The 21,690-nt window shown below is 40.1% G+C and overlaps 1 protein-coding gene across 1 annotated transcript; it reads right to left on the bottom strand.

Moving 5' to 3' along the window:
* Nucleotides 1-8,057: 8,057 nt before the first annotated feature.
* On the bottom strand, nt 8,058-20,300 carry slc6a1b (solute carrier family 6 member 1b). Its single transcript, XM_037448360.2, has 16 exons — nt 20,238-20,300; nt 19,041-19,051; nt 18,630-18,997; nt 18,285-18,416; nt 17,970-18,070; nt 17,368-17,477; nt 16,792-16,924; nt 15,858-15,992; nt 15,413-15,516; nt 14,684-14,808; nt 14,193-14,305; nt 13,733-13,864; nt 12,929-13,031; nt 12,648-12,748; nt 12,005-12,172; nt 8,058-10,741 (listed from the first exon to the last, which is right to left on the bottom strand). The coding sequence occupies exons 3-16, from the start codon at nt 18,871-18,873 to the stop codon at nt 10,628-10,630; spliced, it is 1,815 nt and encodes a 604-aa protein (XP_037304257.1). The 5' UTR covers nt 18,874-18,997; nt 19,041-19,051; nt 20,238-20,300; the 3' UTR covers nt 8,058-10,627.
* Nucleotides 20,301-21,690: the final 1,390 nt, after the last annotated feature.

The raw sequence follows: 21,690 nt of genomic DNA, 5'->3' as shown, positions 1-21,690 counted from the left end.
GCATTCATCAGTTTTATGACTTAATGAGGCATTTTTCCTTCCCTCTCACGGCTTTTCAGCACTGACACAAGATCAAATAAGTTTGTGTATTCTACTACTACCCCTTCCCACTGGCCGGCCGAACTGCTCGCCCGACTACTTCTCCCCCCCAAGGTTGATGATTAGGGAGCATTTGTGCAGCCATGATCTGTATTTGAAAGGCGAAGGATGCGTTTCCCTCTCCTACATAGTAAACACAATTCCTAAATTAAAGAATTAATCTAAAAAAAGACAGGCAAAGATTGAAAATCTCGGGTTATTTATATAATTTAAATTTAGTGTCTTTGAGTGATACTCAGTATCTAGTCTTCAGCTGCCACTTCTTTTCTAAATTTTAGATATGACTTCCGTACTGCAGTCTATATTTCCCCAAAAAACTTCTAAAAGTCGCTAGAAATGTTGGCATCTGTATTCCATAAATAGCAACCTCAGCTGGGTTCTTGTAAGGTTGCAGCAAAGTGCTCTCCTTGTAATCAGGAGTCGACTCATGGGCTCAGCTCACTGATGACGAGGCTCCTAGAAGTGCCTGGTGGGCCCCTAGAAGTGCCTGGTAGGAAATAAAATGCTTACCTGCTTTGAGTTTTTCACTCCATCGTCACACAAACGTCTTACTAACTACAACCCACAATAAGTTATCACCCTGTCAAAAAGAACGAAGAACAAGTGGACATTGTATCCTCTCTGAGAGCACAGGCTGTGCAGAAAAAAAGGTAACAGGTTTCCACCTAAAAACGACATATTGCACATAAAACTACATATTCGGGTTACAAAGGATAACCTGTGGTACATTTGCAACAGATTAACCTGATAGTTCACAAAGAATAAGCTGACAACCGGTCAGTAGGCTGAAGACTGGGCGACTAGATAATAGCTGGAGCCATAGTTAGGCAATACACAGTGTTGTGTGACCTTGGTTAGTTAAAAGTGACGTTATTTCACATGGAGTCAAATCTGTGGTTCATCTATTGACAGTTTTAGAGGGAAATCATTTTGTCAAATTTCTAAACATTTGTCAACAAATTAAAATAACCTTGTTTTTTCTATTTTGTGTTGTTATAAAGCATAATCTCTTTCCACTTATGCACAACATGCTGTGACCCTAGAAGCAAATATTTAGACATGTAGCTGTGAACCACAGTGCATTCGGGCTGTGAAGCATCTCTTTGTGTCCAGGTCTTGCTACCTTCCCAAGCCTCCTAGTCATTCAAATGGTAAACTAGCAGAACCAACTCTTAATTCATTGGGAAGCATTAGCAGTCCTGTCCAGCTCTCAGCACTCCAGCCTGACTCACTGTTTCCCACTTCTTTCTCCAAATAGAGAAAAGGAAAGATTTTACCATGAGAAAAGAGACAGAGGAGAGTTAGAGAGCTGGATGTGGCACGCTTAATCTGTAATCTGTCTCTGCCATTTTTCTTCTAAGCATGTCCTATTCAGTTTTTTTGTTGTTGTGTCCGTCTTGTGTTCCTCTGAGTTGCACTCCCACCAGTATCCACAGTACACAGCTTAAAAGTAGCAAAAGGAAAAGGAGTTTTTTTGCCTTTCAAGTCATAGAATTTCCTTTGAATTCTTTCTTCACTTTTCTAAACATTATTGTTGCCTTCAAACATGTCTGCAAAGGCAGTTACAACACAAAATGATCACATACTTTGAAGATTCTGCTCCATTCCCTTGAATCTTAATTGAAAAAATAAATACTACATAAGATTATTCATAATAAACAGGAATGTTATCTGTCCTTTATGATCAAGCTTCTCTCAAAAGAAGACGAGGAAAACTTTATTCAGGCTCCTTTTTAATCCACATTATTTCAATTACGAATATGTCACGGCAATACTGCTAAAGGTACTTCCTACAATCCCATGAATGGTTGGGGGCCCTAAAGAACATCTGTCTACAAATATAAAGCGACTGCAGGAGCTGTGCGTCTGGCATTCAACACCATATTGAGGGTTGAAACCCATGTTAATATCCGACAGCCTCTCGAACATCCACCTAATTACATCTGATTTCTCTCAGCACGCCCCTCGGCAATGTTAGAATTGAAGCATAAAGCGAAGACAAGTGCATGTTCTGCTCCGGTGGCTCAGGTTACGTGGAATGGGACAGAGAGAGAGAGGGAGCAGCAGGATGGGAGAGTCTCTGTGCAATCACTCAGTCATCTGCACTTGATTTGCATAGTAACTGTAGCCTTTAGAAACCCATATAAATATCCTTTCCCTGCCACTTCCTGCCAAATTCTGCACACTAGACTGTATTTGAATGATAATGGGTATGATGAGGGAAAAAGTTTTCAGTTGGGTTATTCTAGTTCCCAATGGTTCACGTTATTGAAATTCTCATGATGAGTTCATGATTTTTTTTCTTTGTAATGGTTCACTTATGAGAAATAAAAAACTTTATTTACTGAAATGACTAGAAATCAATTAGTGAGTAGAAATATGCTCCATTGTGGGCTCGTCGAAGATAAAATATTTTGATTTGCGATAGAACTCTTTTTTTTCTTCTGTCGGTATCGTATATAGACTGTTACACGCACCGAGGGTTTGATAATACTGAGTGATGGGCCCGCATCTGAACTGTCACGGAAGTAATTATACTGTTAATAACGTTGTCCGTGTATGTATGTGTGTTTGTGTGTGTCAGGGGGCTTGACAGCCGAGGGCAGGCAGGCATGACATCAGATTTCTTCCTCCCTGCGTAAGAAGCGTTTGGGAGAGAGAGAAAGAGCAAATGAGAGAGAGAAGGAGAGAGTGAAGGAGAGAGAGATCAGGAGGTGCTGACATATGATTCATCTTTGGTTGGATGTGGTTTTGGTGGGCAACGAATTGTTGCACCGTAGAAGACATTTATTTAGCATTTCTGTTTTTTCTCCCTAATCTGGGTTTTGTATACAACAACCCACACTCACTTGAAAGGCTGTACGGTTCCGCCCCTAAATTGGCGTGTGTGTCGATATCAGTGGAATATAATAATTGGTTCAAGTATTGCAGTCATGTGACTTGTCATTTACCTATTGCTTGCTTTTTGAGCAAAACTATGATCTTTTGTATAAGGATACATTGATGTTATGTGTATATTTTGTATATGGAAATATCAGTCGGATGTTCTTTTAAATAGACTGAGTGGAGGAATATAATGTTTTTCCTGGAATTACATGACATGTCATTTAGCGGACGCTTTTATCCAAAGCGACTTACATTACGTTATCACCCACAGCTTACATTCTGCCTGGGGAGCAATTTGGGGTCAGGGGCCTTGATCAGGGACACTTTGACATGACACATGGAATAGCCGGGATCCAAACCGTCAACCTTGCGGCTCCCAGCGCATCACACTACTCCATGCGCCACCAACACACATGAAATATGTAACAGTCACTGATCAGAGGATGAATCCTACTGACTTTGGATAGTCCTTCTAGAACCACCGACAGGTCAATAATAACAATGGCATTCTCATCATTTACAGGGGTCCTTTATTTTTAATGCTAATCAGCGAATAGCATGATAAACGGTAGCACTTTCATTTGAATGCTAAGTCAAAAGTGTCAGCTAAATGACATGTCATTTAGCTGACACTTTTATTCAAAGCGACAAATTCAAGTCTGAAGAACTGGTTTATTAGAGCAGTAACATTGCAAAGCCCCCATGGTACAGAGGTTAAAACTTCAAAAAACAGTATGCAATCTCATGAAAATATACAAATATAAATATATACGTTTCAACCCTCAATTCTTTGAGGTGATGCTCATTTTCTCTCTTTTTGGTTTTCCCCTTTTACCATCAAAAAACTTTTGATGCAATTTCAAGTCTTTGCTTGTTAGGTGGATAAAAATCCTCATAAAATGTTTCTTGAGAGACACAAGCCCATTAATGACCTGGCTTGGTTAGAGAGCACTTGGCTAACAATAAGGTTTTCAAGCGCACCTTCTGTTAATCAGATGGTTTTAGTACATGCTGTCTGACCGCACTCAATACAAAAATATCTCATCTCAAAGAAATTGTGCCTCTACACGAAACGTTAACGGAGCACTGTCGAGATATAAACATTTACAGCTTGACTAACATTCCACATTTTCTATTGCATCTCCATCGAAGATGCAAAACCTGTTTCCGCAGCATTGTTCCGTTTAGTTTTCTCTGCTTGCGTGTAGAACAGAATGCCTCACATAAGATGGGTTCTTTGCTCAAATGCTTTTGGTATAGCAATCACTCACAGTAAGGTGAGAAGTGAGAAAAATATGTGACAAAGAGAGCAAAGACAATGAGTATGGAGCTCTTTTCGGGGCTCTTTACTCTTTTGTGCCAGGAGAAAGGAGCAGTTTCCAGCTGGAAGTCACGCTCCCTGTTCTGTCACAAAAGCCTCTTCTGTCTCCATTCATCACTAAAACACAGAGGTCTGAGGAAACACATTTGGTTAAAGCCCCAAACTGCTACCTACATTCCCATGATACGAAATGTTTTTTCGCAGTTTACACCAATATACGCATGCTTTCGTCCTGGTGTTGCTTTTCTTGATCCCAATGTGTTGGCTTCGCAACTATTTTGCCATAATTTGACCACAGATGGCAGGACAGTCAGATCCCATTCCAATAGGACTGCCTCAAGGCACTCGTTCTTCACCTTCACCTCAATCAAAAGCTTAATGCCTGGTTCATTGTGTGACCTGGGCTGTTGCAGAGACATACCGTGTTTTTTTCTTCCTGTGCTGTGCAGTAAGACCAGCAGCATAGGATGCCACCATCTGCTTAATCATTAGCCTGAGTGGCGGTGTGCAACGGCTGCTGACCATTGTGGGATGTTTGTTTCATGGTGATGGGTGCCACATCCTGAACGGTGTCTCCTGAGGTAAAACTGTACTGTCGCGCATAAAACAACAACAAAGGAAAGATGATGATCAAAGTTGTTTTTATTGTTAAACTTTGCAGATGAAAATGTGCGTGATATGACCCCCTCCGTGGATGAGATGTATGAGACACATTTATATAGACATTCATTTCATTTGACTTACATAACCTCATGTAACGTTAGCTGGCTTAGTGTTATTCATGTAAAGTAAACTTGCAGACTTGTGTTGTTTCCCTGGGAGTAAAAAGCAACAAGACGTGTCGAAGGGGCAAATTAAGACATTGACCCCATTGATTATGTTTTTGTGCACACTAGTTCTACAATATTATTCAGAATATGAAAATATAGTGGTCATGTTTTTTCCTTGCATACAGTGAGGCTGCACTGTTGTATGGCACCACAAGATTGATTGTTTTTAATTAAGTCTGTATTGTGTGGGGAAGTGAAAATAACGTCTTAACAGGTATATTCTGTGTCACATTGTACATGTATTAGAATGACAGCCGTAATGGTATGTGTGGTACGCCATTGGGGAATAGAAATTCAGGATCACCCGGAAGCTATTTCAGATGGCACAAATATGCGTCACAACTCTGCGTTGTGTGTATCTGTGTGTGGTTTCGGGCCGGGGCCTCTCAGTTCATCCCGTGCAGGCAATTAAAACTTTGCATTAATGCTTTGTTCGCCAACACTCAAACTAATCCCATAATGTGGCAGGCAGTGATAAGGGCATTTTCTTTTCTCAGTGCCTGTCTGTCTGTCATTCTGCTGGATGCTGATATGCTATCAGTACTTCTGTTGTAAAGGTGAACAGAGGGAAAGCATGAAGGCTGACAAATATTCTGATTCAGCTTTGGTCAGCGGAACAAGTTAAAGGTAAGACACGGCAGTGTTCCACTAGCCTGTAAAGGTTTAGATGCTATAAAGAAGCCCCAGAGATTTGAAAGAGTCCTTGAAAGGAAATTAAAGATTTTGATATTTTGTTTCAAAATCATACTGAAAAACACTGATTTATTCCAAGGCGTGGATATAGGCATAAGTTTGTGCATAGAGCACATTTGACAAGGTTATGGGAAATATTGTCATGTGTTACTGTAATGTAACAATTTTATTCATGTTAAAATACTACTTCATTAAGGTTATGCTTAAAAAAAATATGTTGACTCCTTGTTGGTATACTGAAAAAAAAGCAATCTCCCATCTTAAAATCTGATCCACAAAGTGTACATAATCCAGTGGAGATAAACTATTTTGGCTTTTGTTTTTCTTGTAGGCCAAATATTTATTGCTGGGTTGGCCGTCCAAGTTCCCCCCCAGAAACTCCTATTAATATACCCATCAAATATCATATGCTATCTCCTCTTGAAACCTCCATTGCGTAACCTCCCCGCATCATCCCACGAAAACAACTGCCGAAAACCGCAGCCTTGCAGCTACAAGAAGAGCAAACAGAGTAATCTTTCTCTCCCTTTTGTGCCCTCTTGTGCTGCGCATGTCAGCGCCCACTGATTGTGATTTGGTTGGAGAGTGTGCACGCAACTGGGAGCCTTGGCCAAGCTGGCAGGGAGGGAAACTGGATTACCATTTCCCCATTTTGTGAGTTGTAGGGGCCCTCGAGCTGACTTCTGAGCTCCTACTACCTCTGCTAGACTGGAGACTGTCAGAGTGGTTTCCACTCATGTCTGTGTCATCGCCACAACAGACACTTCTAGTGCTGGCGCATTGCTCAAATGAGCATACGCAGAGTTACATATGCAGATGTGTACTCCGAGGACTCGCTGAAAGACATTGCACGCATGCACAGAGACACACGTGCTCAAAAACACACTGTCATTACCACTTAAGTAAGACGGAGGATTTGATGGAGCAAGTATATGAAATGGTTTAAAATCCCTTTCCCTCTCTTTCTGCTAAGGGAATAACTAACTCACAAAACTAAGAGGCTTGAAACACTTGTTATTATGTTTATGGAGGACACCCAAACATTCCTTCATTTTTTTATGTCGCCCTCGTACTTTATAGCTAAGTTCACAGTTTTCGATCTTGATTTAACGGATGTGTTTTCCCCTCATTTGCTGACGTGTCCGGCTGGAGAGCAGCTCTGCTGTGCCTGGCCGATGGGTTCAACTGAGCGACCAGCACACGTGCTCACTGGATAAGTGGACTGAGGACTTAACCCGGGAAAAAAAAGCCACAACAGAAGCACACATCCTCGTATGTACTCCCCCTTTACATCTGGTGTCTAATGCGTTTTTTTGGAAGGGACGCTATTATCATCACTCCCCAATCTCTGCTATGCTGAGCTTGTAAGGTTGCAAGATACCAATTATAAACTCTACCATATTCTGCATTCACATAATCTGTTCCCACGTGATTAGGCACACTGAAATGTGGTGGGGCAGGGAGCGATGGTGCAGAAAGACAACTGGAATCCGCTATTATCCTCTCATATGAAACACAGCAGTGCGCATTAGAACACGTATATTTAAGCTGTCATTGCATCAGTTCATGTAGTCCACTGATATACTCCAACAGTCAACAATGCAGTGCAACATCAGGATTCATATGACATTGCTCTCTTCCAAAAACTAAAAGCAAGGACGTCGAGATATTCTGTGCTTCATTCCCACTGTGCATTGAATGATGATTTAGCTTATTTGGATGACAACAAATGTAGCATAACAGCAGGGATGGGTGCTGCGTTGTGACCGGCAGGGGTTGGGTGCCAGCCAGGACAGCTATAGAGTCTGTGCTGGCTCAGCGCCCAGTGAAGGTGTCACAAGGATATAGCAGTAGCAAAAAAAACTTTTGTGACTAACAATTTTGAAGAGAACCTCTCTCGTGGTGTTGGAACTAATGGTTATTCATTTCCTATTACAGTATGTAAAACATTTTTTCATTAGCATAACCCTAACAGGGTCATTGTCGTGCAAAACTATCTCACTCAACAATGCTGAATGTAGGTTGGAAGAGCTTTGTTATACCTTTTAAGTCAGCACTTGAAATCTTTTAAAGTATTTCATCCATTTAACAAATGATTCTTGCACTTTTCACAATCAAGCTTTTGTGTATTTGTATGATTGGCTGGTAAAATGAATATTTGCTGTATATATTTCAAAATGAAAGGACATATATTTGTCATACATCTCACAGATTACTTGACACAGGTATTATAATCTATAGGTCTTTATTTATTTTTGCAGATAACATATATTGCAATCATGCTTTTTCATATAACACCATCTAAAGACATTTATTATATGTTTTTACATAGAATATTTTACATTAGGCCCATAAACAGCTAGAAATATACAAAACAATATTCTTTGACTAAACATTTCTATTTCATTATTGTTATTGTTATTAATGTTATCATCATTTTAAATATTACTCTACTCTGTTATTGTAATTTTTACAGTTGAGAGAGATATGTGCTTTAGTTTCTGAGATAATAATATTATGGCAGAAAACAGCAAATAATATCTTTTTTTTTTCAACATTTAGACAAAAGGAAAAAACTCAGGTTGTACCGACATTCACAGATACATGTATTACACAGTCCAGTTTACAACATCATTCAATAGAGAAAACCGCAGTATGGTAACTTTAATACAAAATTCACGGAACCCTTTGTCATTGCACATTTTAAATCACATATCTTTGAAAAAAAGAACGTAGACAAAAGAAATAAAAGGGACTGGTTTCTACCTGATTACTGTCGCATTTAGCTGCCACAGAAGCAAATTTACTTGATCCTCCTTTATAGTAATACAGTGATATCTGTGGTCTGCTTCTACATAATATTCTTTTATATTGCCGAGCAAACTTGATATGTAATATGTTTTTCTTTACCCTGTGAAAAGAGTAGTTTAATTGGTGTTGGCCTCCAGTAAATAGCGTCTGGCTATGTCCTGTTGCGTTAACAGTGCTTTTGCTCGCTTTGTCGGCTGACAGATCCAAAAGTGCTCTCTCCTTATCTCATCCTGGACATCTGTAATAGCCAAAGGATAGAAACAAAGTTTGGCTTCTACTAAAATGACTGAGTGAAGGCCATCACAGTTCATTTACACTGAAAGAAATGATGCTCACTGAATAACACAAAAAAGAACGTTTTGGATCAGCTTTTCAGTTTGCACACACGTGTATATATAGATATCTATACATATATATGTATATATATATATATATATATATATATAGATATTTATAGATATATATGTTCATGTTTTGTTACCACATAAGTTAACATGTTTGAATAATAGGAGAATATGGCGAATGTTTGCTGATATATTTATATATGTATTTAATATAGCTTTAATTGTTTCAGTGTTTAATGATAGTATCTGAGAACTGAGAAAATTTGGTCACTTCCACCTTTGTTCCTGAGTGGGTCACTAAATAGATATACAAGTAAACTGTTCCAGTCGCAAAAATGGAGCTATCATAGAAATCTGTCATTTAGTCTCCAATGCAGCAGCCACCGGAGCTTATCCAATCTCACAGTTCAAAATACATACATATATATATATATATATATATATATATATGTTTAAGCATTGAATTATCGATTGCAACCCAACTCTATCTTTCCACTTTACTGTTTTAAACCTTTTTTGATGTCAGAGAGGGAAATTCTGCTTTTTCTAAACAACCTCAAGCATAAATACTGTACGCACAATGCAAATGTTGGGTTTAGTTGTTAGAGGTGGTAGTTTACAAATCCAAAACTCATGCTTGTAATGTAATGGATGTTGTTTTTGCTACAGTACTCTGTTTCTCTTCAGAGGGACAAAAAGGAGTTGCTTGATTTAATCCATTAATAATCTGCACCAATCCTTCTACCGTGAGTATGATTTTGGTCCTTCTCACTGTCACATATAGAAAATGACCTAAAAATGATTCTACAAAAAAGATTCAGACAACATACAAAGTTATTGTTCTTTAGAAAATAAAGAAACAATTATAACAGTCTCTTGCTATGTACCCTATGTAAGTTATTTTTGCTGTTGTCTCACATTGCAATTGAGCCAAAAAAAACTGGACGCTTCAAAATCCCATACTCTTCTTGTGCTTTTTAAAGGTAACCCCATGGTTGGTAAACATTTTAGGTGGACTACAAGATCACCGTGATCGTCTGGCTCAGTTATATTTTACACATACAAGCAGATTTGGCCTTACCTGTTGCACATTCCCATATTGTCTTAATTGAATTTTCACTTCACACAATGCACTTTTTTCACCTACTACACTGCATTCATTTAAATGTATGTATTTTTATGAACAAGCAAAATGCATTTAACCAATATTTGTCTTTGTACAGTAATTGTAGTTTAGTAGATTAATTAATATCTTCAAAGTAGCACAATACTATTGAATCAACGTGGGCCTCCAAATTTAAATTATAAATTCAATATACAGTAATTTCCTAAATCACATTTCCTTTTCTAAATAGACTAACTTTTTTTTTTGCATAATGAAATTCAAAACATCACAACAGTTTTGCTGGGTAATTTTTCTTCCTCATATGTTTTATAACTCTGTATTATACAAATAAACAAACAGAAAAACCCCTAAAAATAACTGTAATCAGGTTGGTCTCACGTGTCCCCAGGAGGTAGGTGAATAAAAGCAGACGTGGAAGTCTGGTGGTTGTTCCCAACCTTGATTATGTGTTTTTTTTCTTCTTCTTCTGTGTAGATTGCCGGTCTGCCGATTAGACAGAGAAGACAGGCAGAAGTTTCTAGATGTAGGCTTCCTCGTTGGCGGGGTTCTGATTCAGGTTTTCTGCCTGCTGGTCTGGGCCATTTTCCTGAGCCTTCACCAGAACCACAGGCTTGAACATTATCCGCAGACGCTGAAACGGAGAAGCGCGGATGTCACACAGCTGAAGAAATCGCTGATGGTGTTGAAATGACAATGAGGCGTGTAGCGTTAGCGGGGGGACCAAACAGCTGCAAGGTTTGTGAACCAGTGGGCTGTAACAAGACAGACCAGCTCAACAGCTGGGAGCTTGATGAAGATTGTCTCAGAATATACATGATATATTGTTAGATTACTAAATACAGCTCGAGATATGACTGAAAACCATGTGTTCATGACATTAGCTTATCAACCATTCATATGCCAAACTAACTGATCCCACAAAACCTAATTAAACCACCATAAACCTTTTTTTAAATGATCTCAGTGTTGGACCTGGGATTGCAGCATTTATGTGGAGCGTTTGTGAAGCTAAGCTTCCGCCTTGGTGCAGAGCTGGCTGATTGGTACAATTAAACAATCAACCATCAGCTGGTTCAGCAGGATCTGACACCTGCACATCGCATCTGACTGCCGCTGTTGCACTGCCTGCAATTACGGCCCATTTATTCCGTCAGCCGCGGCTATGGAGCTATATCTGTCACTCGGGACTGCATAGATGTGAGGCTATTGTTCGGTCCATCGAGCGTGACAGCAAATCGAAATGCTCTTAATGTAAACGAAATGCTGGGAAAATGTATTATGCAACTCTAATTATGATCATCAGATCAATATAAATGCTGCTTACCATCCTGCTGTGTTCAAAAGAAAGTCATTTATTTAGAACCGGTCAAGCAAAATCCCATATTGTAATTGTATGTGACTAAAATACAAGTAATCAACCAGGTAACCTTGAATGTATATTTTAACATTTCATTATGAATAAAACTGACTGTAAAATCTGCAGGGCTTGAACAGCATTACATTCTCCTCACCTCCCTTAACTCCCCCTTGTTGGATTGGTCTATCATACCATATGTAACAATATTTTTGAGCCAAAACGTAATCCACTTGAAACTCCTAACAAAGAGCCTGTCTCGCTTAAGCTTAAAATCCAAACCAGCTAATACAGAAGATGAGTAAACTACTCGGATGTGGGTGCAGTGATCTCTAAAACTCTTTGCATTTATGCAATAGTATACACATGTGTACATTTAAAAATACTTCCATTAAGTGTATTGTGATATTAGTACCATTTGCATTGACCATTTTATAACGATTCGCTTCATAATTCAATTCTTCATTGGTTTGGAGGAAAAAAGCAGGTTGAATAGTATTGTTTAAAGAAATGCTTTGAGTGCATTCACATCGATCTCACCTCTTTGTATGTGCCATCGAGTGTGAGAAACATGTAGCCCATGTAGCCGGGGATTAGGGTCATGGAGGAGAGGGCCATGCACCACCCAACGCCTTGGCCCCAGGGTGGGAACACGTAGTCACCCATGGTGAGCGGAACCATCTGCACTGCACTAAACAAGAAAACCCCCTGGACAAGAGGGACACGCAAATGAATCACAGCGTCGTTTTTGTTATCATGTTTTCACGCACACAGTTTAAATTCAAGGCTGTGAACATTACAGCAAAACTGCAGAAATAGCGTTTTGTCTTGGATGATCTTTTTGTTGCTACTTTGTGATATGATGTTGAAGGATAGATAGTGATGGATTTTGGGCATTTAGCACCGTTAATTAATTAAGCCAATCGTCACATCAAGCAAAATCTATTTACTTAATTAAAGTGCTTTTGGGTTTGTGCATAGGTAGAGAAAAGGTAGAGAAACACGCTTGATTTTGCACATAAGATAATGCAATCGTTCTTAATATTTAACTTCATCTGAGGCCTGATTCAGGAGCCCTTTAGAAGTTTATCCATCACCAATGCTGGTCAGTATGAGACGCATGGGGCTTGATTTAACATTTTTCTGTCGCTGTCTGGACATGTCAATCACAGATACCACTTACAGCCACAATGAGCGGAGTGAAAACAACCCAGCAGGCCTTCCACCACAGGCAGGGCCTGAAGCCAACCATTTCCTCAATGTTGTCGTAGAATTTGTCCACACCTGGAACCAAAGCATCGCGGATACAATTTCAGTTATAACGTAAGTGGACGTGCACCGAACTTAATCATTTCTGAGAGAGACAGATATATTTTAGCTCCAGCTATGTTTGCGGGGAAAGAGACGTGTTGTGGTTGGAGAGAAATACCTTGAGAAAATGACTGAGACATTAGGGTGGCTCACCATAAAACCATGAAATTGAGATGCACTCAAAGAAAACCAGGAAGAGCAGGCACATTCCACTAGCTGAGTAGTAGTCAAATAGCTTGAACACATAGAGGCCACCCTGTGAAAGGGAGAGAAGCAGAAAACAAGCGACAAGAAGATAAGACACATGAAGGCAAAGGGGAAGGTTTTATAGCAGTGATTCTCAACTGGTGGGTCGCGACCCGTTTTTAATGGTTCCGCGGGCCTCTGAATGGAAAAATAAAAATTAGAATTAAAAAAAAAAAATTCCTCCTTTGATTTTATTTTGAAGGGACTTTTTGGATGCAGCGGAGTTTTTTTGCCAGCTCGTCCGTCCATGTATTCAGCAGCGTGTGCCAGGTTGGGTCAAACCATTCTGATATGGGGGAGACATTGGGTTTTTAGCATAATTAAACATCCTCAATATAAAATATAAAATTCAGCTTATGAACTTGATTATGAAAATAAAGTTGAGAAGTTGAGAATGTTCCTCGATTTGGGTCGCCGCTTGTCATTAAGGGGTGATGGTGGGTCCCGGAGCCAGACCAGTTGAGAACCACTATTTTATAGTACTATGTGCAATACTTTAAAGCTAAACATGTTGACATTGTGCAGCATTTCTACTGGATTCTGCAAATATGATGTAAAGAAGCTCAGTCCCGCCAGTGTGATAACTGGCAAAATATGATACAAATTTGGCAATAAATAACACCGTGGGCGGCTGCTGTTAGTTTTTTCAAATAACTGGCCTATAATATCTCAGCGACTCAGTGGATTATCCAATCAAAAATATCTATTTACCTGTGTTATGTTGGACAGTCCAATGATATAAGAAATAAGACAGACGACTGCGATGAAGATCTCTCTGCGTTTTCGGAGAACGTGAGGGAATTCGTCAACCAGTGCAGTTATGAAGCCTTCCACTGTGCAGAACTGGATGGAGGACAGAGTCACGTCAAAACTGTTTCATGTAAAGAAAAGTCCTGTTATGACAAAATCATCAGGTCAAGTTTAGAGGTTTACAACCGCCATATCCATCTGACATTTATTTTAGTACTGATTTTCCATATCATGGCCCCATTATGAATGTTACCACTGTTAGACAAATTAATGCTGGCCTTGAACATGTACATTTGTGTTAATTCATTTAATTTGGCTAACTGCGACTTGTTTGGCAGAAGCTGAAACATTCGTAGTTTTTTGCTTTATCGTTATGGCCCATAAACCACCACGTAGTCCATTTTTGTTGGGTTATCTTTACCTGGCTGTCGATACCAAGCATTAGTAGCATGGAGAAAAAGAGGATGGCCCAAAGAGGAGAGATGGGCAGCTGGGTCACAGCTTCGGGATAAGCCAGAAATGCCAGGCCAGGTCCTTTTAGAAAAAGACATATTTCATGGACATTGTGACATTGTTTGCTTGCGATGCCGCAATAAATATCAGTTCAAGAACAAATTAATTAAATTAAAATTAAATTAACAAGTTAATTTAAAAACATTTTCAACATTCATATTCAAAATATCCCAAGTGCCCTGGAAAAAAAGTATTAGTGCTGAATTTCAAATGTAAATAGTTATAAAGGACTAGTTTTTTATCCAAATTACATTCAAATTGTTCTCAAGAAATGACACATAGTGTCAAATTAAAACCTTTCCCTTCCTTGTAATTTCAAGGGGAGATTTTTGCACAGTCACAAATATCTCTTTTCCGTGCCAATTGTCACCATTGACTTTTCACATCGATTGCAATTACCCGAGGCTGCCACATCAGCGATTGGTCTCTTTGTTACATTGGACATGAATCCCACGATGGAGAAGATGACAAGGCCTGCAAACATGCTGGTGAAGGAGTTGATGCAGCAGACAATGATGGAATCTCTGTAGGGGAGAGACAAAGCACAAGGCAGCCATTGTCACGCCTATATACATCCCTTATCAACCCGTCACACATTGTCGTGATGCGCAGGGGGGAGGGAGGGGGGACGGAGGGGGGACATTTTGCCTCCTGCCGTAGCACAGCGGCTGAGTGCATTTATATTGAACTGCTCTTCCAAAATGGCAGTTAGCTCCAGCTGTTTCAACGTAGCGGGAACCATAGATGTGCATCGTGTCCTGTGTTAATACGAGAATGTGAGCGAGGCAGAGGCAAACCCCATGTCTTTATGATGTTATGTTACGACTCATATAGGCAGAGGCTAAAATCAAAGGTAGATCGCACACTATTTTGCCAGTAAATCAAAAAAAATCCACCAAAAAAATCCATAAAAAAAGAAAAGAGAATAGTTCTAGTCTTATGATCACTAAAAGTTTGTTAAAACTACAAGGTGACGCCTGCCCATCAGGACTCTAAATATTTGTTACATTTACACCTGTTCATACTCTTTAGACACTTTGGGGTTAATTGTCCCGCTGAGGACCACAAATCCTGTGATTGAGGGACGACCCTGCTCTACCCGAAATGCAACATATTGAAATCCCCTACCTGTATACGTTGTTATTAAAGGTATTGTAGCTGCCGAGAGCAATCAGAGAACCTAATCCCAAGCCATAGGAAAAGAAGATTTGAGTGGCAGCATCCAGCCACACCTGTCAAACAAAGGAAAAAATTAACAAAACTTGATATCAAATAGAGATGTATACTTAAAAACTGGACTTTTTTCATTTTTCTTGATGAAATTACCTCGTTTGTCATCATCTACCAATTTTACTGGCTGGGCTTATTAAAGGCATCCTATCGCTTGTATATACTCTTGTTGATATAAATGGCAGGAATTGGGAACAATGATTGTTTCATAAAACACCATTGAAATATGAACAGATTGTGTGTTTTTTGATAACACATTAATTTCTAATATTTTCCTGACCATGCGATTAACTACCGTCTGCAGCCACCTATACACATTAGCCAGAAACAAAATATAGTATACCTCAGACTCCTTCAGTTTTGCAAAATCTGGTGTGATATAGAAGAGAATTCCATCAATTGCACCAGGTAGAGTGATGCCACGGCAAAACAGGATGAACAGCATAAAGTAAGGGTATGTGGCTGAGAAGTACACCACCTATGGAAAACAAAGTTATTGTTATTAAAAACAAAACAATGTTAAATCACACAGCTAGTGAGAATCATTTAACTCAACGCTGCTCATGAACAGTGTTGCACCAAAAAGCAGCACAGCGACCCTCTCTGCTATTCACCACACCCTGAGGGCACCATATCCCTCCTTATCTGAAACTAATTTGTGTGATCAAAGTCAGAATAGTCCAGATCAATCATGAGAAAGAAAACGGGAAAAAAGGTATTAACTTACAGAGATACTATCATTGACAATCTTTTTATGAAAAAAGAAAAGTTGAATCTACCTTAAAACAACCATTGATATGAAAAGTGCAAAATGCTTGTTACACTATGTTTTTTTTCATTTTCAAGCTCAGTCGGCAGAGCACAACTTTACAGCAGTCAAATATTGCCTGTGGAACAAGTTGCTTGTCATACTCAGCTTACTTTGGATCTCAGGGATATTGGATGTGTTGAAAGTATTATTACCTTTAAAGAAACACGGAAAGAGTTCCGCTTGCCACTGTCTCACTTGAGAAGGGATGAAAATGTTGTTTGATATCATTTTCAAATATGTCATGAATCGTTACCCTCATCAAAATGTTGTCCCTTGAAGAGAAATTTTGCTCAACTAGGACTCGTTTAGAAATAATCCGAAGAATTTATTCTTACATTTGACCAATTATCTTACGTTTCATTGAGTCAGTTTTATGCCCTTGAGCTTAAGGATGATGCAAGTTGAATTCACAATGGATTATTATGTATTATAATGTATTCCCTTTCTGTCTTTGTCCTCTACTTACTTTGCCAGTCCAGCTGACCCCCTTCCAGATACAGAAATAGACCAGCACCCATGCAATGGCGAGGGTGATAGCTAGTGGGATCCTGAGCTCCCCAGGCTTCTCCAGACCATCGGTCAGCTGGTGCATGTTACGTCTGCAGGGGAGTAAAGTGGGCTTACTACAACGCTCATATACATTCTTGAACTCATGCAGCATGCTTGGGCACACACGGAAATATGCATGCATGTGTCTAGATACTCACAAAAAGCCCTCTCCCTGGCTTTCTTTTCTCACCCCTGAAGCTTTTTTAAGGCTTCATGGTCAAAAGGAGTCATGCTCCACACGCATTTGTTTTGTTCTAAGAAAAAAATAATCTTAGGTTTGTTTGTAGACCCTTTATTGTATGTGGTAAATGTATCGTCCTCTAGGAGTATCTTTATGTATGGATACAAAGGGATCTGGTGAACCATTGGATCCTCAGATCCAAGGGGCTATATCGGACTCCCATCCGAATCTTCATTTGCGCACATAGGAAGCATGACCGTAGCTTAAATCCGTTCATAACAGAGCAGTATCCTAAACGGACTTTTAGCTTACTCCCAGAACTCCACCACGGCGCTTGTGAGGTTTCTGGTGTCTGAGATGCTGTAGTTGGTGTAACAACGCTCTGTGTTCCAGGAATTGCCACAAGTCTGCCATGGCAGCTCCTGAAAATTAAAGGAAAAAAAGAGAGAACAATCACAAAGACAGCTCTTTTTACTCGAACCACTCTCCCACATTTGGGTCCCATTCTCTGGGGCTGTCAAGCAGCCAAGACCATGATAATCATTGAGATTTCATGCTTTTCTTGGAGGAGTAAGTGCCTCATCGCCAAATGCATTCATCAATGCGTTGTGCTAATTATGTGGGAAAGGAAATAATAAATGTCATTCTCTGTTAAGAGCTGTTCACCCCTATGTAAGAGCTGCTGGCAAAAATACCCTGCCACATTACCCCAAAGGGTTACTACGTAAAAAGAATAAACCTGCGCAAGAACAACTAAATCGAATCTGTGCTTTGTTGAGTTTTAAAAGGGAACTTGTGTTGCACCACCAGGAGGAATACAGGAAACTACCTTGTCTTCTCTATATTTTCCAAGGTATTTAAGTATGATATTGTTTTATTAGGAAACCATATGAATACAACATTCAAATACTCACAGCAGTGAAGGAGTTGTACAGATAGTAAATAGCCCAGGAAATGATTACAATGTAATAGATATTTAACCAGAAGGACAGAACTGCTGCAGCTATGCCCACACCTGAAACAACAGGAGAACACAGACATGTTCAATTTTGCTACAGTATTTGTAAAATATAAAGCACAGATCAAAATATATGTATATAAGATTGTTTTGGAAAGTGTTGGTCTTTTACATTACGACCAACTTTGTCGCATAAATCTGGCCTCTAGGAAGCAGCTGGTTAATCGAGTATCGTTTAAGGCCTTGAAAATAACGTAAAAGTGTCGTTTACCTTTGAAAATGGGGGCCAGCTTCCACACTCCAAGTCCTCCAATAGAAGTGTACTGACCAAGAGCCGTCTCCAAAAAGAACAGCGGCATGCCAGCAAATATGAGGGTCAAAAAGTAGGGGATCAAGAAGGCTCCTGAATGAGAGGTGAGAGGTAAGGGTAAGAGAAGGCGAATCATAAAGTAGTAACATTCATCATAATCCAGATCACCGCTGATCAGCATGCAGGTTGTAGCTTGTGCGCAATTACGCACGACTTAGATTCGGGGTAAATACACTTTTAGTAGATCTTTGCATTCCTTTTGGTGAATGGATACATGGAAAATCGCCAAAAGAATGTCCTTATTACCTCCTCCGTTTTTTCCGCATAAATAAGGAAATCTCCAGACATTTCCGAGTCCGATTGCGTATCCGACACAAGAGAGAAGAAAGTCAAATCTCCCATTCCACGTTTCTCTCTCGGGTAACGCATCTTTTGTCTTCTGGACTTTCACCACCAAGGTTTTGGGTTTGTCGTTTGGCGTGGTGGCAGCGTCGCTCACCGTCTCCGTTAAGACGTGTCCGTCCGAGGCTTTGGTCCCGTTGGTGGCCATGATCAGTTGTGCGTGTTGGGTAGTCCTGACCAATGGAGAGGAGGCGGCTTCAGCACTGGTCCGGGCGAACGGAAACTTCTCCGTCCTGTGCACCAAGCTCACGGATAATTGGCCGGTACGGACGAATAATCAGAGTAATGACGGTGATCTGCAGCAGATTAGCGGCGTTCCAGCGACCCTGAAAACGTAATTATATATGTTTACATATGATTATTTAAAATACACTGAAAATAGACGGAAGGAAATATTCTTCTTTGCGAAAGACTGCCCTCATTGTGTTGTACAGTTACATTATTTAAAACGCGCTTCCGACATTTCAGTTAAATACAATTAGAATAATTTTAACCGAATAACCAATTAACCGAATAACCTCTTGGGCAAAATAAAGAAATGCTACCCAAGTGCTTATTAAGGTGGGCTTTGTACCGGCCTATAATAAAATAGTTTTACGTTACTGTTTAAATATAATTTTTCCACTGATTTCCTGACTTGTCTTCAGGGATGGGTTGAAAAAATGTGCCTCACGATATGTAAACCCAACGGGATCAAATAAAGACAAAACCAATTACTTTTAATTGCCTTTAGTGAATGGAGGTTAGCATAAATCTAGAGCTTGCTCTTGTGGTTGAGTCACTATTCTCTAAATTCAATGGCCCATTTCCTCCTGCTCAAGTACAAGAGAAGAGCAATTAAACACATTTAGGAGTCAGGCGCGACGGTAATGAATGAATCACATGGAGAGGCTAATAACTCACTGCAGTTTTCGAATAGACATTTTTAACGAGTTTCCGCGGGATTTGGAAAAATGCTATATTTATTTTATTAATCCGTAGTAACGCAAATAATGCGCTCCTTCGCGTAAGTACCAAGTTTCAGCATTTACGTTGGTTTTATATTTATTTTTACTTATAAAAAGAAGAAAGAAAGAAACATCTCACAATGAAAGCGCGCTTTCCGTAACCTCGAGTGCGTAATTTCACTGAAAGGCTTTCCACTATGAGGCAACACGGTTACACACCGTCTCATGTTTTAAAGGTTTACATCCAATCCGTTTATAATATACGACTTGATAGAGACACACAAACTCAACACAAACAGGATTAAGTGAGGCCAGAATTATTTATGTTTTCCAAATCCACACAGATCACATATTAATATCAGACTGATTTAAAATAGGTGGCTGCTGTTTTGAATTAACACATTAAGTAATGCCCCTTTCAATGGGTCTGATGCGCCTCCAACCAGTGGCTCAACGCATCTGCATACTCCAAATAGCTCAAAGATCCTCCCTTGCAATAGTATGTCAACGAACACATGTATATCCCCGATTTGTATAATGGCATGCAGTGTAACAGAATACTTACACAAAACTCCCTTTGTTTTCCAGAGGATTTCCTTGCTTGGAGAATCCGAATTAAAAAAAGAAAAAGTTACTTCCTGGTGGAAAACTTTGCATCCCACGACAGCGGACAAATATATGATCCTGAGAGGGGAGGATGGCGAACAAGCGCGTCTTTTGGAGCGAGGCGCTGTCCTGGACGCAGTGGTGCTGAAAGAGAGGAGGGGAGAGAAGACGGGGAAACGAGCTGCCGCCGTCTGACTGGAAGCGAGCAGGGACGTAACATGGAGCGCACGATCCTCACTCTCATCTACATAGCGCCAATGTCAACTCAAAGTCGATCCTCCCCAACTCCAACATTTCCACCACTGAGATGGCAGCGGGTTTGAGAGAGGAGCATCCTCTTGTCTCAAGGTTTTATATCCTTACTCCTGCAGCTTTTTTTTTTACATCAGCAAGTTCTCTCTCTCTCTCTCTCCCTTTCTCTCCTTCGTTCTTTCTTTCTGGCTTACTCATGGGCCAGTTGATGCTAACTCAACAACTTAATAAATAGATTCCATCAAGATGCAACTAATTACTCAAATAATACATAATCACTGTTTCTATTTTCTAGACTTTCATCTGTTCAACTTTTGTGTGGTAAACAAGCATGTCTTTTTTTTAAAGAGATAAAAAAGTATTGTAATGTTGCACTAAAAAGCATCCATTCCAGTAGCAGATATAGAAGATACCAATGTCTGCTTTAGCTCCCGGTGAAACATGATAAGAGGGTCCCAGCCATAGCCGCCAGGGTGTGTGAGATAAATTGAAAACTCTGCTTATAATCTTCTTAGCTGTCTTCCGAAATGAAATACCCCTGTGGAACATCCCGAATGAGTAGAATTAATGCAGACTAACTCCCACATTAAGATCGGAACTGCATTTTGTATTCTTACATTTGTCTGATCAACTTATTTTTCTTGGTCCTCGTCCCACACCATTGCTATTTCCCTCTCACACATCCACGTTATCTGCTCCCCCCACCCCCAGCCCTCCTTATCCCCTTCCCCTTCCCTCTCCCCCATGCTCATCTGCCCAAAACCTCTTCTCTTCCATCTTTTGTTCTTTTTGTCTCTGTCCGCCATGCTCTACGCTGTGTGGTGCTCATACAGTGCAACAGCAAAGGCTAACCACGAAAGAACGCCCAGATGGTGAGCCAATGAGGGGGTGAGCTACCCTTATGATGATATGAAACACAATTTAGCATTTTTAATTCCAACTGGCTGATTGGGCGGCAGGCTGTGGCCTCTCGGATGTGCAAAACGCTTCCCTCTGGGTTTCAGCTCTCACGCGAGGGGACTTCAAAGTGCCACAGGGATGAGAGCTGGTGGTGCTGTGCTCGTGGCCCTGGCCACACCTGATGGTGAGACTGTGTGCACTGGAGCTTGTAATTGCAGAAGGAGGTGGTAGTAATGGAGAGTAGATTACAGGCAAACACA

The sequence above is a fragment of the Pungitius pungitius genome, chromosome 8 (genome assembly GCF_949316345.1).
Source record: "Pungitius pungitius chromosome 8, fPunPun2.1, whole genome shotgun sequence".
Taxonomy (NCBI): domain Eukaryota; kingdom Metazoa; phylum Chordata; class Actinopteri; order Perciformes; family Gasterosteidae; genus Pungitius; species Pungitius pungitius.
The sequence above is the reverse complement of the archived record's forward strand: the minus strand, read 5'-3'. Positions and strand labels throughout refer to the sequence as shown.

Coding starts and splice junctions, on each gene's coding strand:
- slc6a1b (XM_037448360.2), bottom strand. CDS start 18,873: ATGGCCACCAACGGGACCAAAGCCTCGGACGGACACGTCTTAACGGAG. Junction 17,478..17,969: donor TGTACAACTCCTTCACTGCT/GTGAGTATTTGA, acceptor TTTAATTTTCAG/GAGCTGCCATGGCAGACTTG. Junction 13,032..13,732: donor GACTGTCCAACATAACACAG/GTAAATAGATAT, acceptor TCCCTTTCACAG/GGTGGCCTCTATGTGTTCAA.